Source organism: Perognathus longimembris, chromosome 13 (assembly GCF_023159225.1).
Source record: "Perognathus longimembris pacificus isolate PPM17 chromosome 13, ASM2315922v1, whole genome shotgun sequence".
Lineage (NCBI taxonomy): Eukaryota > Metazoa > Chordata > Mammalia > Rodentia > Heteromyidae > Perognathus > Perognathus longimembris.
This window is the reverse complement of record NC_063173.1, coordinates 46,867,554-46,884,670: the sequence shown is the minus strand read 5'-3', so window position 1 is coordinate 46,884,670 and position 17,117 is coordinate 46,867,554. Positions and strand designations below refer to the sequence as shown.

At 60.6% G+C, this 17,117-nt stretch overlaps 2 protein-coding genes across 7 annotated transcripts in view; one reads left to right on the top strand and one right to left on the bottom strand.

Moving 5' to 3' along the window:
* The first annotated feature begins 450 nt into the window (after window positions 1–450).
* On the top strand, window positions 451–13,767 carry Tp53i11 (tumor protein p53 inducible protein 11). 4 transcript variants are annotated; one of them, XM_048361625.1, is made up of 8 exons: window positions 451–637; window positions 8,589–8,648; window positions 9,202–9,351; window positions 9,870–9,928; window positions 10,150–10,198; window positions 10,351–10,447; window positions 11,381–11,482; window positions 11,863–13,767. In XM_048361625.1, exons 3-8 carry the CDS (start codon window positions 9,223–9,225, stop codon window positions 11,994–11,996), a joined length of 570 nt encoding a protein of 189 aa, XP_048217582.1. In that variant the 5' UTR covers window positions 451–637; window positions 8,589–8,648; window positions 9,202–9,222; the 3' UTR covers window positions 11,997–13,767. The 4 variants fall into 4 exon arrangements, with proteins under 4 accessions (XP_048217582.1, XP_048217584.1, XP_048217583.1 ...); XM_048361627.1 differs by having other exon boundaries at window positions 8,589–8,650; window positions 9,194–9,351; XM_048361626.1 differs by having other exon boundaries at window positions 537–564.
* Window positions 13,768–13,858: 91 nt separating this feature from the next.
* The window catches only part of Tspan18 (tetraspanin 18), a 44,074-nt gene continuing 40,815 nt past the window's right edge, over window positions 13,859–17,117 (bottom strand). For all 3 annotated transcript variants that reach the window (XM_048361623.1, XM_048361622.1, XM_048361624.1), the window contains one exon: window positions 13,859–16,114. In XM_048361623.1, the coding sequence (XP_048217580.1) occupies window positions 16,067–16,114 (48 nt within the window). In that variant the 3' untranslated portion in view covers window positions 13,859–16,066. The remainder of the gene's footprint in view (window positions 16,115–17,117) is intronic.

The following is a 17,117-nucleotide window of genomic DNA, read 5'->3' as shown; positions in this document are numbered from 1 at the left end:
CCGCGGCGGGCACTCCGAAAACCGGTGGCCAGGGTCAAAACCGCGTTGTTTCATCCTGGGGTACCGCTACTAGACAAAGGGCCCCCCGCCCCCCACGCCTCCGGCCGCCTTTCCATTGTAGACTTCAGTCTAAGTCTGGAGACATACGGTAAAGATATTGGAGCCCCGATGGTTTGCTAACCCACAAGGGGTGCTGACAGTCCCGGGAAAGGGGCGCTGCTGCATTCAGAACTTGCCAACTAAGTGCCGCCTGGCCGCGCGGGCTGTGCCATATGTCCCGGTCCGGGGTTTCTCCCCCCGCAGGCGGGCTCCAGGAAGACCTGGGCGGCCCCTCTCGGCGCGATCCCCGCGGCCACTTCGGGGGCGCGGCAGCCCGGCGCGTGGGAGGGGACGCCGCGCCATTGGTTAGGAGAGGAAGAGAGGAGGGACCAGCGCGGGCCACCAGATTCGGGCGAGCCCGGAGGCGCAGGACTCCGGCCGGCCCTGCCCTGCCCTGCCCGGCCCTGCCCTGCCCTGCCCGGCCCCATCCCGTCCTGCTCGGCCCCCCGAGTGAGGCGGCACGATGTGAGTCGCCGCGGGCCCGAGCGTCCGCCCCGCACGCCAGTTCCGAGAGCGCGGCGCCCCGCGCGCTGGGAACGTAAGTCGGGTCCCCGCCGCCGCCGCCCGGCCGCTGCCTGCGCAGCGCGGCGCTACGGGACCCCGGGGCCGCGGGAACCCCGGACAGCGAGCGCCCCACGCGCTCCAGCCTGGCGCCGATGCCGCGCGGCACCTGCGGGGCAGCGGGAGCCCGGGGTCCCCTCCCCAGCGGCCCCTCTGCCTTGGTTTCCCTCTCTCCCGGCTTCCTGCCTCTGCCGCCCTCTTCCTCCTGGACTGTTGATCTCGTCTCTCCCTCTCTTTTTCTCTCCCCCCCCCCCCCGCTTTCTCTTTTCTCCCTTTTTAATGATCTCTGCTACTGGGCAAGAGGGAGACCGCGGGAAAACAAGAAGGCAGTTTTTCTGTGTTGGGGGGCCGGCGCCCCGCGCTCGGCCCCCAGTCCCTCCCTGTCCTCCCTTCCCCGCCGCACTCCTCCCGTCTTTGTTCCGGGTCCCGGAGTACGCGGGGCAAACTTGCGGGTTCCCTGGGCTTCGCCCCCATCGGGCCAGGGGCCCAGATGGTGGCGGAGTTCGCGCTGCCCACAAGTCCGGTCCCACCTCGGGGGAGGGGACGGGGGCTGGGGAAACCCGGGGGACGGCGGGCGCCTCTCTGCCCAGCCCGGGCCTCCCCAAAGTGGCGGAGTGTCTGGACCCATAGAATAGGGACCGATCGTGGCGGGGAGAGCGAGGCTAAGCGAGACACCCGCCCCCACCCAAACCCAGGGGCGGGCGGAAACCGGGGTCCAAGCCAGACTCCAGCTTGGGGGCAGGGTTGGGGTGGGGGCGCAGGTGGACGGAGATGCCCTTCCTTGCAGTCGGGGGGTGTGAGGAATCAGGACGGTGGGAGGGGGTTGGCCCGGCGCAAGGTGGACTACAAACACAAATATTGAGGGGGTGCTGGATGGGGGGGGGGGTGTCTGTAGAGAAAGGCCGGAAAGGCACGCACATCTCTTTCGCGTCCCCGGCACCGGAGCCTGGTTTAGGTCGGGGGTCTTCCCTGTCCCCGCCAGGCTGCCCGCGCGTCGCCTCCCCATTGCTCTCCCAGATGGGGGTGGGTGGGAATGGCAGGGGACCCTCCCCCTTCCCCATGCTGTCCCAAAGCCCAGCGCTCACGGCCGGCGCGCCCAGTCGCACTTCCGGCTTGGTTTCCTTTTACACAAACTTTTCTAGACCAGGCCGGAGGGCTTGGGGCCGCCCGGCGCGCCCAAGCCAACCTCGCCGCCCCTGGAGGCACACCCCCGGCGGCCGGTGGAGAGGGGGGCTGGACCTGCCGCTCGCCCATCCTAGGATCGGGGTGTCTTTGTTGGAGGAACAGGAGGCGGCGCTGTCCACTCCCTAGCCACAGCCCGCCGGGGGAACCCAGCCGAGGAGGAAAGGTTTTGTTTTCTTGCTAGATTGTCCTCTTGTCTGTCCGGTGCACTGTGTGTCCCTTGCTGTCCCCAAGGGCGGAGGGGAATGGTGGTGTCGGAGGATCAGCGACTCCTGCTCTCTTCTGCGCACAGCTGCCTGCCTTGTCAGGATTCCCGAACTGGGGGGACTGGCTGTCCCAACCCTGGTCCCCAGATTGGACTTGTTCTGCCCCCAGCCTTTAAGGCAGCACCCCTCTCCTGGAAGAGCCCCCTTCTTCCTGCAGAAGGAAGTATTAACACTAATGCAGAGCAGTAGTCTTGGGCTACTCTTGACTTTGGTTTATGGCACAAAAGATTCTCTGAGTGCCACGCGCGCGAAATGATGGATAGAACAAAGGGCCAGCCTAGATCCAGGAGACAGCTGGGAGGAGGAAGGACTCTTATTATTCTTACGGAGCTGACACATAGGAAGGTGGAGTCAACTAAGAAGTAAACAAGTTATAGAGAACGCTGGGGGTGAGGGTGTATGTGTCGAGCACTGGAGTGTTGATTGCCTGAGGTCAGGTTGCCATGTTGTGGTACGGAAAGCCTCCCTGATCCTGCTGAGAACAGCTTGTGTAAAGGGCCTGAGGCTTCAATGTGCAGCTAGAGTGGAGTGAGGGCCTGAACCTCAGGTGCTTGTCCAGCAGCCCAGGCTGTGCCCCTCTCCGGGCCAGGCCTCGGGGACATGGAGGATGTGTCCAGGCTGCGTGTCCTAGAGCTCTGAGTCTCCCAGCCGGGTCAGGAGAGCCAAGGCTGTATCTTGCTCTGACCCACAGTGACCCCTGCTCTCTCTGACCCAGAAGTGTCACCCCACTTCTTTCCAATGGTTGGCCACTTCAGAGCACCCCCTTTGCACAATGGCATTGGGTCCCCTGTAAGGGGTCCTGCTCTGGAGCTAGCTTGGTCCGGGGGAAACTGAGGCAGAGAAGATGAGTCTCTTGATTTATAAAGAACAACAAGCACTGTGCTGTTCCAGCTAGGTCTGGCATCCTCTCACCAGTGAGAGGCAGGTGTCATTTTGACACCCATTTTACTGATTGAGAAACAGAGGCCCAGAGAGGCAGCGTTTCTGGCCCCCAAAGTCAGGCAGTTAGGCCTCAGAGCCAGGATGTGAGCACAGGGCTTAGGCTAGGTGACCCCTTTAACCCCCAGGCTAGAGCCCAGGCATGGTGGGGGGAAATGACATTCATGCTTGGACTGGGGTTCTGCCTATCTACCTCCATTCTGGGACTTTGCCCTTTGCACTGCCTTCCCCTCGCATACAAGACAAGGCACCACTTGCTTCTGAAATACTGGCTGGCGGAGGTGGAGGTGGTGGTGGGGTCTCTCTGAGGCTATCCCCTCCTGTTCTCTCCCACCCTATCCCTAGTTCCCTCAGCAGCCGTGGGGGAGGGGCCACGGCAGCATTCTCACCAGAGTCCTAGCCCCAGGGGAGGCAGGGAGCAGGCTGTCCCATGGCTGACCGCATCGGCTGCCCTTCTGGGCACTGACGTGGTCACTGGGCCCGGGGAAGCCAGGCCACTCTGGGTTGAAAAGGACAGGAATTCTCCATGTGCCCTGCCCTTTGCCCGTGCTGCCTGGGAGTGGAAAGGCCCTTTCAGCCTTTCAGTGATGGCTGAGGCCTCCCCATCCCCTCCCCAATCCCCCCAGCCCCCTCCCTGCCCCCCCATCTCACCCCGCCCTCCCAGCTTGGCCAGCACAGCAGGAATGGTTTATTTTTGTCCCTGAAGCTTTGGAGGTGTTTGTGATGAAAGTTGGGGCTTCCCTGTGCCGCTGTGGCACCTTCTGGAGAAGGAACCAGCAGGAGGTGAAGAGCAGGGAGGGGGGAGGGGAAGCTGGGGGCAGGAGGGGGGGCAGATGAGCTGGGCCTGATGGGACAGGCATGTGACTGGCAGAGGGGGGTAAGCCCCAGAGACCTGCTCCCCGTGCAGCCTGAGGAGCTGCAACCTGCAGACAGGCCCGGGCTCACCAGCCCTGGCACAGGGTGGCTGGAGTGGCCAGACCCCAGCAGTCTTGCTGTGGATTCCAGTGTCTCAGGGGCTGCTCCCCCCCTTTTCCCAGCACCAGGGCAAACACTATGCCCCAGCTCCCAGGGTCCAGATCCTAGAGGGTTCTTCACTACAAGCTTTGTGGTGGGACAGCGGGCACTGGGCGGAATTCGCATGGTCTGCCTGGGCAGACAAAGGCGGGCTGTGGCAGGCAGGCTACAGCAGGCTCCACCCCCAGGGCCCCAGGCCAGGCTGTCAGCTGTGCCCTGCTGCCACCAGAGCAAGTGCAGCCTCCTCTGGGCTTTCCCCATAGTGTGGCCCGCCCTCCATCATCCCCTGTTGGAAGACCTAGCACCCCAGAGGCCATTGTGTGAGTGTTGGGGTTTCCCTGCCTCTGCATCCTTGTAAATCAGAACGCGTTTATAGGGAGTGGAGAAGTAAATCTGCCTCAGGCCTGGGGATCAATCAAGATGGACATGGGCACAGTGCATACCCCAAGGAGAGGTGGAGGGCCCTGCGTGCAGGCCTCCAAGTGGGCGATAAGCTGGGCCTTGACACTCCAGCTTGCTCAGGGGCTGCTGGGATGTCCCCGTAGGAGTAACAGATGACATAGGCTCTGGACCCTCCCCCTCCCCCACCCCTTCTGCCCCTCCCTCTTCCTAGTCCCCACCCACTCTGGCTCTCATTGCTGCCAACCCAAGACCCCACTTCTGGCTGACTTGCACCAGTGTGATAACAGAACCATGGGACTGGGTGCTGTGTACTCGTGGGGCCCATAGCCAAGAAGGCCAGACCCAGATGATGGGGACTCCAGGCCTAGGGGGCCCTGGGAAGATGGATGGCTTGGAGCTCAGCTCAGCTTAGGCATCAAGCTCACCAACCCCCTCCCCACATGTGCACGCACATATAGCCATATGCATGCATGCACACCATGCACAAGGCATGTGTATTTGCACACATGCACATGAGCACATGCACACATGCACACTTATGTACACACAGGCATGCCGATGGATGCACACATACCACCTGACTGCACACACATCTGGACATAGGAGAACAATGCACATGCATGCTTGCACATGTGCACATATACCACACACACGCACACACACACACACACACACACACACCAGCTTCTCTCTGGATACCTTGTTAAATCACAGCAGGCAATTAAATGGGTTTGAATTCCAGCACTGCCACTTACCCCAAGGGAGACTGGAGTAAGCCACTTCATTTTCTCATCTGTATAATGGGGTGCCGTGCTGGCCTCGTGGGTGACATTGGAAGTTTCAGGAGGTTTCTGGTCAGGGTGTGCTGGCCATGTCCTGCAGCCCTGGGCAGATGTGTGGGGGGGGGGGAGGTGGGTGCTGTTGGTGAGGAGCAGGTTTGGGACGGAAGTGGCTCCTTGGCTGAGCTGTGAAGGCGGCCGCAATGACTTCAGCTATGGGCTTCTGGGTCCTTCCTCCTCCACGGGTCTGCAGGTTCCCTGAGCCAGCCCTCCTGGGCACAGCCTCCCTGTTTGGGCAGCTCTGCAGGCCATATGTTGCTATGGAAACCAGGTTTCTGGGGAAGGATGGGGGAGTCCGGGAAGGTTTCCACCCAGGACCTGTGTGGAGACGGTGGCCTGGTCCCATCAGATCTGCTGTCTGGGGCTGAGCCTAGAGAGGCGCCCAGTCCTCATATTATTAACCGCTCTGTTTTCTGGGATGCATACCAGGGGTGCCAGGCGTTTCTTGCAGTTCCCCATTCCAACCCACAGGTGGACCGGAAGCAGCAATCTGGGTTTCCAGATGAGGACTTGGAGACTCAGAGAGGTTAAGTCACTTCCCAAAGGCCACACAGCAGTTCACAGAAAGAGTTGGGTGTTGAGTTGGGTGTTGCGTGTTGCGTGCAAGTCTCCCCCATCATGAAGGATGTGCTCCTCACACCCAGTCTGTCATTCTCCCCTGACACCTGTGCCCCCGAGAGGCCCATCTTGCCCTGACATGGCCCCTAGAGGCTCTGTGTGGTCATCATGGGGGGAGGGGGGTTGTTCCTTGATGCCCACAGCAGACAGGCTGGTAAGCGGCTCCCAGGGTTTGACCCTGTCCCCTGGGGCCTCACAGTCCCTCCCCTCATGATTTCTGTGGCAGTATTGGTGACACTGCTGTGCTAGCCCCAGAAGGGCCAGGCCAGTGCTCCCTTCAGCCCTCCCACACACGGTTGAAGGTCCATGGAGGGCAGGTGTACCCCTTTCCTGGGGTCTTCAGCACCCCAAGTCAGGCTATGTACAGCCCCATTTTCCTGCAGGCCTCTGTGGTTAAAGGTCACTTGCCCTTCAGGGACTGGTCACCTTGGAACTCAGCGAAGTCCCCCTCTTCTGCCTGGGGCTGCCGGCCTCCAGCCTCCGTGCTTTGGTTTGTTGAGGCAGAGCCTCACTGGGTAGCCCTGGCCTGCCTGACATGCTCCATCCCCTCACCTCAGGTGTGGACCAGAACGCCTGACGGCTAGGTGGCTGGCTTCTGCCTCTGTCCCCTGACTGGAGCCAAGATTCACGGCCAGGGGGGAGTGGAGGGGGCCTGCCCTTGTGTGCCGGCCTGTCCTGGGAGGGGAGAAAGGCCAAAGGGAGTTTTGAGGGGTGCAGGTATGGCTTTCAGATGGGTGGGTATGGGTGTTGCAGGACCCAGTCCTGATGGTAAAGGGAATTGAGGAATCAGCACTGTTTGCCTGGCTGGAGGGGGGGGGGTGCCAGCCCCTCCCTGGAGATTTAAGTCCAAGATCTCATTCTCTCAGGAGGCCATAGGGGCCTTTGGTGGTGGTAGTTGAGCTCTGGGGACAAGCACAATGGGTCCTGCCAGCCCAGGTACCCAACAGGCTTGCCTGGGGCTGAGTATGCGCGCCCCCCCACCCCCTGCCCCAGCAGTGCTGCCCAGGACTCTGGAGGACCCACTGTGTTCAACTCTGGCAGGCTGTCACTGCTGGGCCGCACAGACCAAGCCAAGCAGCAGCTGTTGTCAGCACAGGCCTGGGGGTGGCGGGGGGGAAGAGGGAGGGAGGACATTGAGGTGTGGGGGAGGCTGGGTCCTGCCCAGTGGGCTCAGGGGTTGGAGGAAGGTGGCCATGGTTAATCACTTCTTGTCACCACGGGCATTTCCTAGGGCAAGGCGCTGGTATGGGACTCGGCAGGCAGGCATGGCGTCCTGTAGTCTCAGAACATCCCTAGCAGGTTTCTCTTCACCAATGCGGAGATGATGGGGAGGCGGGGGGGGACTCAGGGCAGTGAGGTGACTTGCACAAGGTCACAGGGCCAGGAAGGAGCTTAGCAGGGCCGAGTCAGGCCACCCAGTCACACGCAGCTTGGTGAGAAGGTGTGAGAAGGCAGGGCTCACAGACATTAGCGGGTGTTGAGGAGGACACTGAGGAACTGGACCGCTGAGGCGTTGCTTGAGTCCGGCCGTTCTGGAAAGTAGGTCGGCTCTTTGTGCCCAGGGATAGTAGGCTTAGGGTATACCATGGCAGTCCTGTGCTGGAATTGTTTCCCTTAGAGATGTGGTGATGGGTGGCTGCCCCACAACGGGATGTGAACGTTAGTCAGCAGTGCTGGCCCGTCCCCCCGAGGGCACCTGGCCGGACCTGCGGTACAAAGGAGTGTGGGCAGGGACATGGCTGAGGCCTGCAGCGTGGTTGGATCTCAGAGGCACAACTCCGGATGGAAGAAGCCAGGCCTCAAAGGTCATCCATTTTGTGGATCTGTTTATGTAACATCGGAGAAAACCCAAACAGAGCGAATGGTGACAGAGAACAGATCCTTGCTTGGCGGGAGTGGTGGCCAGCGGACGTGTCAGGACGGCATGCTCAGCAGAGTGTGGAGGGGATTCAAGACTGCCCCTGTCAGGGCCTGGAGCTGGTGCTCCATCACATCCCGTATAGCACAGCAAGGCTCGTCTCGCTGCATGCATTAAAATGGAGGCGCCAGAGGAGAGGCCGGGGGCTGGGGACCTCTGACAACGTCACTCGGGCACGGGGCTCCTCTTTGCTGGCTCTTGTAGCCCAGCTGCTGGAGGGACATCTGGCTAATTCCATCTCCGATCTGGAGCCGCCATGCGCAGGTGGCGGCCGGCCGCTGAGGAGTGGGGGGCATAGGCCAGGCCTCGTGTGTTCTCTCACCTACCTTGATGGCACGTGCTGAGTGCTTCCTTTTAGGGGTGCAGACGGCCTCTATGGTCCCTGCAATCCTTAAGTGTGTGAGAGAGGAAAAGCAGGGCCACTCAGATCTAGATGAGGAAGTAAGGCTTTGGGGGAGGGGAGGACTGAGGGACCCACAGGCCACGCTCCCTGGAGCTTCCTCCAGTCTATCATTTCCAACCTCAGACTGCTTCCTGCCTGGCCCTGTGCAAGGCCTGGGCCCTCATACCTTGCCCTTGGCAGCTCTGTTCTGGGCTGGGTTTGTTGGGGTGCTTTGCTATTATTTTGTGTTGAGGAGAGGCTAGGGTTCTGGGGGTGCATGCTACTGGTGGGGAGCCATGGGGTGAGGACACTGCTGTTGTGCAAGTTGTTCTCGCCCCATACCCACTGACACGCCTATCCTCCCACAGCTTGTGCCGGCCGAGGACAGGAGGGCACACAGCTCGTTTCCGTCTCCAGCGCCCAGCATACAGTAGGTGCTCAGGACTTGCCCGGGGCACTGCTGGGGGTGGCCGACGTCAGGGATGGGAGGGCCGTCAGAGTGTGGAGGGCCAGGGCAGGGCACCTCTCTTTGGGTTTCTGGCTTTGAAGGAGGGGGTATGGGAGGTGGGAGGGTAGCAGGCTTGCTGGAGGTGGGGGTGTCTGGGCAGATCAGTGGGTCTTGGGTCCCAGAGCTCAGAAGCCCCCTGCCCCAGGCTTCACCCAGGAAGCTTTGGGGGTGGGCCGCAGCCAGGCCTGAGTGTTGTCCTAGGCCCACATTACCCCTCCCCACTGTGAGGCTCCGTCCAGCCTTGTCCCTTGGGCCATGTTGTGTCCACTTGGGCTGGGGGGGTCCCCACGTTGGAAGGCTCTCTGAGGAGGACCCCCTGCACCAGTTGAGGCTACTGGGGGCTCTGCCTGTTCCTCAGGCCCTGGGTGGGGGCTCCAGCCTCTCCCTACTTCGGGACCGTTTCCTTGGGGTCCAGAAGCCAGACCGGAGCAGCCACTGAGGCCAGGGCTCACCCCCCACCCCCAGTCCCTCTTCAAGACAGGCTCCAGGACGACATGGCGGCCAAGCAGCCCCCACCCCTCATGAAGAAGCACAGCCAGACGGACCTCGTGAGCCGCCTGAAAACCCGGAAGATCCTGGGCGTGGGCGGGGAGGATGACGACGGAGAGGTGCATCGCTCCAAGGTGGGGGTGCAGCCCCCCAAGCCACTCTGGGGGCTCAGATCGTAGCTGCCATTTGAGGGGAGAAATAGCTGAGGCTCAGCATGTCGGGGCCCTAGGGCTTGTGAACTCACTGGAGATGGCAGCAGTTTGTGCCAAGGAGCTGACAGCTCAAGTGGCAGGTGTTACACCAACTGCCTTAGGAGCATGGGTGGATGGTGCCAGCCCTCATGGGGGGTGGGGGGGGGCGCTTCCACTACACACCCATTTGGCAGATGAGGAGACAGAGGTTAGGCCACTTCCTCAAGGTTGCATAGTCGGTAGCAGGACCAGGCTGCAGGGTCACGTAGGGCCGTCCTTGAGCTTCCATATTATTGGCTGTTCTTGAACCCTGTGCCCAAGGAGGTGGGAGAGGGGTTCCCCTGGTGGGGTCCTCTCAGCCTGAGAGATGCCTCCCACTGGCTCTGTTGAGAGGGTGCTGGGAAGATGAATGGAAGTGGTTGGGGGTTCTGCCCAGTTACTCCTGACCCCTGTGTCCACAGATCAGCCAGGTCTTGGGTAATGAGATCAAGTTTGCCGTTCGGGAGCCTTTGGGGCTCAGGTGAGCTTGGAACCCAGTCTACTTTTGGGGTGTGGAGTTGTGTGTGGCGAATGTGGTGAGTCTTGACCTCGCCTAGCCCTGTCCTGGTTTGTACCCCCACTTCGTCACCCTGTCCCCCGAGTCCAGCCGGCTCTGGCCTCCTGGCTGTGGGGTATGGTCTCCCCCGGGCTGGGGCCGGGGCTGGCTGCAAGGCAGCTCTGAGATTTCTTTGCGTCCCTCAGGGTCTGGCAGTTCCTCTCCGCCGTGCTCTTCTCTGGCATCGCCATCATGGTGAGTCTCCTGGGAGCTGGCCTTGGGTGGGGGTGGGATCAGAACTCACAACTGGAGGTGGGGACATCCAGGCCTGCCCCTGGGGGAAGAGGGTCTACACTGCATCCAGCCCAAAGCCTCCCACTCTGAGCCCCTCTGGCTGCTGCCCACAGGCCCTGGCCTTCCCTGATCAGCTCTACGACGCCATCTTTGATGGAGCTGAAATCACCAGCAAGACCCCCATCCGCCTCTACGGTGGCGCCATCCTCAGTGAGTGTTGCTGGGTGGACCACTGGGCGGGGGGGTGGGGGGGTGGGGGTGGGGGAGGGTGTGGCAGATGGCACAGATCCTTCCTCTAGGGCTGGGGTCCCTTTCCTTCCCCAGCCTCTTGAGCCTCTGGAGTCTGGATGGGTCTGTGCTGCCCCCTTGTGGCCATCAGCAGAATGCATTCCGTGGGCTGGGAATCTGGGATTAGTGTATTGGGGTTCTCCTCTGGGCTTTGGGGTACAGTGGCGAAGGTGTCTAGATCTAGAGGCGGAGGCAGGCTCTACATAGGGTCAGCTGAAGACCCTGCCCATCTTCATCCCTAGAGCATTTGAGCCACTCCCTTTCTAATCTGAGTAGAACAGTGGTGGCTAGGAAATGGACTTATGGATTGTAAAGTTCAACATGGGTAGTAACCCTGCTCTTTGCTAAACCTTTCTGTGGTCCCATTGCCTGCGGATTAAGGCCCCAGCACCTCTGCTTGCCACCCAAAGTTCTCAGTGGCACATATCCATCACCCCACATTCATAATTTGCCCTGGGCAGCAGCCATACATGGTGACGGCCGGCCAGTCCCCAGGTTCAGAAGGCCCCTGGGCCTTTGCACATACAATTCATCCAATCGGGTGCTCCTTGTATTTCTATCTACCAACCTTCAAAGGCAGCTCAGGTCCTTCTGACAAAGGCAGGGGTGGCCGTGGGGCGGTCGCTGCCTTTGGGTCATGGAGGAAGAGCCTCAGCTATGGGATTAGATTGGAATGGAACACCTGGCCACATAGCCGGGCTCTTGAGTCAGCAGATATGGAAGGGTAGGCCAAAGAGCAATGTGGGGAAGGTAACTTCTGACCTGCTAAGAGAAGAGCAGGCCCAGCTGCTGCCCCGGGGGCTGGTGGTGGCTCAGCCTGTCTCCTCCGGGCTCTGTGTTCCCCGACCCTGCCAGGCATCTCCCTGATCATGTGGAACGCACTGTACACGGCTGAGAAAGTCATCATTCGGTGGACACTGCTTACGGAGGCTTGCTACTTTGGGGTGCAATTCCTGGGTGAGTCCTGAGGTGACAGCAGCTCCTAGGGTTCACAAGGAGTGGTGGAGATCTTCCCGTGGGGAGCTAGGAGGACACGGGGCAGTTGGCGTGTACCTGTGTGCCTGCCTGTGTGCCACTGTGCTCCTGAGCACCACCACCTCCTTCACCCCCTGTGTGATCATGAGTCCCCCCCCCCCCCCCCGTGTGGCGGCATGTCCTCTTGTGCCCATGCTCTGCTGGCACCTGCAGTGGGGGGTAGGCTATGGAGCAGGACTGTCTGTGGGGCAGGGAGTCTAGGACTCAGCAGGGCTCCCAACTCAGTGGGGGCTTCCTGTAGGGGAGGAGTGGGGGGGGACAGGGCACACCCTATCTCTGACTTCCATCCCCTTCCTCCACAGTGGTTACAGCCACGGTGGCCGAGACCGGCCTCCTGTCCTTGGGGACCCTGCTGCTCTTGGCCAGCCGCCTGGTTTTCGTTGCTGTCAGCATTTACTACTATTACCAAGTGGGCCGGAAACCCAAGAAAGTCTAGCAGGGTGGGGACCTGCCTGAGCCCAGCCTGCCGGGGTGGCCCTGGGACCTTCGGGCTCTTTTGGCTTCCTGAAAGGTCAGAGGCTCTGTCCCCCAGAAAGCCCCAGACAGGTGGGGCCCCCTTCTTCTGGCTTGGAGAGAGACAGGTAGCTGTACCCTGTTCTTTGCCCTGTGCAGGGTGCTCCCCCCCACCTTTGCTGGGCTCTCTGGGCCTCTATACCCCCTGAAAGCTGTTGAATGGATGGCAGTGTTTTTGGGGTGGGCTGCACTGAGGCCTGAGCCTCCTCTGCCAGGAAGCCCACTGGGCAGAGAGGTCCCCAGCCCCCCCGCCCCCAGCCAGCCTGGAGCCTGAATGGCTGATCTTGGCTTCTTTCCAAGCCAGAAGTCTGAGAACTTGACCTTGTGCCCCAGCCACTCTGTCCGGGCCCTCCCCATGGAGAGGTCCTCTGTACCCCACGGGGGAGGGCCCCTCTGTACCCCATATGTGTGCACTTGTGCGCATACACACACACACACACACACACACACACACACACACACACACACACACACACACACACACACACACGCTCTGAGGGCTGTCAGGCACGGGAGCCTCCTTTGGCCTTCCTGTGAGGATTACCACTGGTGGCCTCCTCCTCCTCCACCCCCAGCTTGCACGCCTCAGCCCCCCGCTGTGGGGCGCTCTATTCCAGGGGCTGCTCCCCAGCCTGGCCTCCGGCACGTGGACAGCACATGGAAGCCCCAGTGGGAAGCTATGTGTGGGTGGTTGACTCAGGAGGGAGCAGGGGAGGGCATTAGTGGCCACTCCTTGTCCCCCCACCCTCAGCATGTCCTCCAGGGCCCTCGGCCCTCCCTCCTCAGCAGGGTGGGGGTTCTAGTCTCTGGACTCCCTAGGCTGCTCCACTGCCTCTTGGGTAGGCTTCATGCAGGGGGAAAGTAAACAGAAGTGATGGAGCCCAGTCCCTTCCTGTCACCCACTCCTCCTGTCCCCCAGGACCTGCAGAGGCTGGCAGCCAGCTTGGAGCTAAAGTTCCCAGGCTGACCTGCAGGCCACCCGGTGGGTGCGCAAGACTCACACCCAGCACCCGTCTCTCTTCCAGCACACAAGAGGAATAGTGTGGGGCTGGGCATGGTGAGGTGGCCCACAGGTGGAGCAAGCCACTCCATGCCCAGCACAAGGGACCCGCACTGTGAAGGGGGACCTGCTCCATGCTGCCCTCTGACTCTTGCCACCGAGCCCTGGGCAGGCTGAGCCCATATGTGATGGCACTGGTGTGGGGGGGATACCTGTACCCACACCCCAGCCATGTCTATCTGCCAGGTCTCGAAGCCCTGGCCGCTCCTACGTGGGGGTGGTGACTTCTCCCCTAGCGGGACATGCAGTAGACCCCCTCACCCAGGGGTCAGGCGGGTCTTGGCGCCTGGCAGTGCAGCCGAAGTCACTCACCACACTCTCTGTGGCTGGGACAGAGCCTGGCTTTACACTGGGTGGTGGCCCGGTCACCTGGGGACAGGCTCAGATGGGGCTTGGCAGACATGTGTAGCTTGTTGGTGGGGGGGAGGTGTGGAGTGGATAAGACGGAAGGAGCAGTGTGTGATGGGGGCTGGAGGAGCTCCAGGTGCCTCTCCTAAAAGCCCCTCGTGCCCGCTTCTCCCTTGGCTCTGCCCCACCCACAAGGCAAGACCACCTTTGTTCACGGTCACTATATTTATTCCTCGTTCCTTTTTCTTTTTGTAAGAAACAGTCATAAAAACCAGTGCAAAACCATCGTGCAGGTGTCCTGTCTTACGTTACAAAACTTCTCTGGGTACACAGTATAAAAAGGGTTCGGCTCTACTACGGGGGCATCTACACACGGCAAAATAGACTTTGCACAGAAGGACGGGGTGGGGGTGGGTGGGACTGGGGCCTGAGCTGTGGGTCTGGCTCCTCGTGAGTGGAGTGGGCCCGGCCTGCAGGATGCAGCCCTTCCAGAGGCCGAGCCTTCCGCTCTCAGCACAGGCTGGGGCTGCCCACAAGGCCTACACAGAGTTCGGCAGCCTGAGACCCTGGCTGATGTAACAGCAGGCAGATGCCACCTGCCTTGCCTTCTGACCTATTGGGGCGCACTTGGCACTGTGATGGAGGAAGCCCTTGAGGTGAGCCACTCCTATCTAATGTGGAACCCCCTTGGCCAACGTCCCGCCTTGGCTCTTCTTTCTCTCAAGCACCGCCCCCCCCCACAATCTCCCCTCCCTGCATCATGGGTCCCCAGTAGGGCTGGTAAAAGGATTTGGGTTGATCTGACTGGTTTGGCCAGCCACTGGCCTCTCCAGGAAGCTAGAGTTCAGGGTGAGGCAGTGGAGGGGTGCAAAGAGAGATAGGGTTTCTGAGGCTGGGCTGGGGGACAGCCAGTGGTTCCCTGGGTCCTGCAAACAGCCTCCACTGAGTTCCTGGCATCATTTATGGAGATGTCGGGACAGGCTGACACAGAGACGGGGTGGGAGGATGGAGCTCAGAGGCCTGAGAGGAGGTCAGGACTGGTGGGGATGGCAGTCAAAGGAAGGTGGGTCAGCATGACCCTGGACAGCAGGCACACAGCTGGCTGCATCTCAGAAGGGGCAGGGGGACAGAGTCAAGGCGCTCCAGTTTCCAAAGCGGCAGCTCCATCTCTCCCAGGAGGCAGGGAGGCTGGTAAGACACAATAGGCTCCACCAAGGAGAGACAGGAGAGCAAAGACACCATCCTGTGCCATAGGCAGACATCACGAGTCAAACTCAAGGTTCTGACAGACATCACTAATCACATCCCACCAACCTAGACCAAACCTAGGATCCATAGCAAGCTGCTTGGCAACCTGGTTGTGTGTGTGTGTGTGTGTGTGTGTGTGTGTGTGTGTGTACACGCACATGCGTGAATATGTGTGTAAGAGGAGAGAGTATCATGGCAGAAATGTCTGGGATGTCCTGGGGTTCTCCAGCCTGGAGATGAGGGCTGTTGGGGAAGCCAGGGTATGTATGGCCTTAGTGCTCCAGGAAGGAGCGAGGAGCAAGCAGGTTGCATGGGCAGAACCCAAGGGCCACAGAAGCGTCTTCTGTCTGTCAAGAGCTGCTAAGGTTGGAGCATTGAAAGGCAGAAGGCTGCCTTGGGAGGTAGTGAGCTCACCGTCCCTGGAGGTTATGCAAGAAGGTGGGAGAATGCTCTGGACACATCCAAGCTTCCGTTCTGAATGGGGAGAGGGGGATCAGATGACTGCCCTCCTGGCCCCTCTTGGGGGTTTCTTCTACCCTAGGCACCAGGGAACTGGACAAGAGCAAGGAAGGGGTGACCCCTGGGGTGAGGTGAGCAGTACTGTGTGTCCATGGGGGCAGGGCTGAGGCAGAGGAAGGTGGGAAGGACAGTTTCTGGCCAGCGTGTCCTCTCTCTCTCTCTGGGGGCTACCAGGATACTGTATGTGAGCAGCAGATCTGATGGGCCCCCGAATGGAATGGCAGCAGCCTGGAGACAACCCAGATTCATATTGGAACTGGCACCCAGGCACACGGTGGCAATGGACAGGCCACTGCCCCTCTCTGGGCCCTCGAGAGGATTTGGTGTGATGGACGGGGCAGGCAAGGACCCTGCTGTGGGATCCAGCATCCACACATGGCTCATTCTTGTCCCCTCTGGAAGCAGAGCAGAGACGGGGCTGCTGGTCCTGCGTCCTCAAGGAAATGGAGGCTGAGCCTCCTAGGGTGGCTTCCGGGTTGAGTCTCTGTGTCTCTGTTGCTTACATCCTCACCATCTTGGTCCTGAAGCGGTGAGAGGGGGTAGGGGGGATGCCTGAATCGGCGGTGATCCAAGAGCCCTGGGGCTGGGGGGGTCCTTTAGTCTCTGGCATTCCAACCAATGCTGGGTCCAAGCCCCAAGTCCAGGCCAGGTACTTGTCACATTACTTGTCTTCATGTCATCTTCTTAAAGAAATATCTGTGTCCCCGGTCCTTCTCCTGGATGTCCATGCTGGCCTGTCTCCTCTCGGGAGCCAAGTGGATGGAGAGAGAGGAGAGGATGGGGCAGTGGTGGGTGGGGTGAGGTTCAGGCCACGCCCTCTACTGGATGCCCCGGAAGAGACACATGGCAAAGATCATGACAAACAGCTGCAAAGAGAGAGGGGAGGGAGGGGAGGCAATTGACTGGTGGGGCTGAGTCCATACCCCTAAGGGCTACCCAGCCCACTCTAGTAGAAGGACATCAGTGTGTGAGTGTGTGTGTGAGTGTGTGTGTGCACGCGTGTGCATGTATGATATTCCCCATGCAGGGACACTCAAGTCTCCTGGGGAAGCTTCTCTTGGAAGAGGGGCAGGGGACTTTGGAAAGGAAGTCTGGGGTTCCAGCCCCATCACCGTTTACTATGGTGACTTTGAGCAAAGTGCTAAGTGCTGTCCTTCTCTGGACTTGAGTGGACCCATGCCACAGGCCAGGTGTACTTCTAAGTGCTGGCTCAGCACTTTCCTAGGACTGGGAGGCCATGCACAGAGGCAGACTAACCTGCCTCAGTCACACAGCTACTATTGGGAAGCAGGGTTGGAGTCTGTGCACACTGCCCCCCACCCCCAGTCTAAGGACCCACCCACCCTCTAGTGTCTGGGGGTGGGCAAGGGGCTTGGTAAAGTGTCCTCAGCACTATTGGGAGACAAGGCAGCCGTCATTACCCCCAGTTCTCAGGAAGCATACTTTCTGACTCCCAGTCTTGGGGCCTGGAGGAGGGGTGGTGGAGAGGGGCAGACAGAGCCTTGCTTCAGGAGCTCACCTAGTTTGGTGATCCGCCCCCCCCCCACCTCACCCAGAGCCCCAGCTTCCCTTCCCAATCACATGAGGTTCAAGCCACAGACCACAAGCTCATGGCCACATTGGCAGGTGGCTCCGAGGGATCTCATGTGGCACAGGAGCCCTCTCATGTGGGGGCAGTGGGCTGGGCAGGGTGTGAGGGCAGTGGGTCAGTACACAGGTACCACCCTGCCAGGCCATACCATGCCCTGGGTGACCACACACCCCCTCCACGCCCAGCTCCCCACAGTGCCCGCTTAGGAGACATACAAAGCACGCATGTGGGCAGGCAGCACTGGCCCTGACCTCCCTGCGTGGACGCAGGTACTGGCG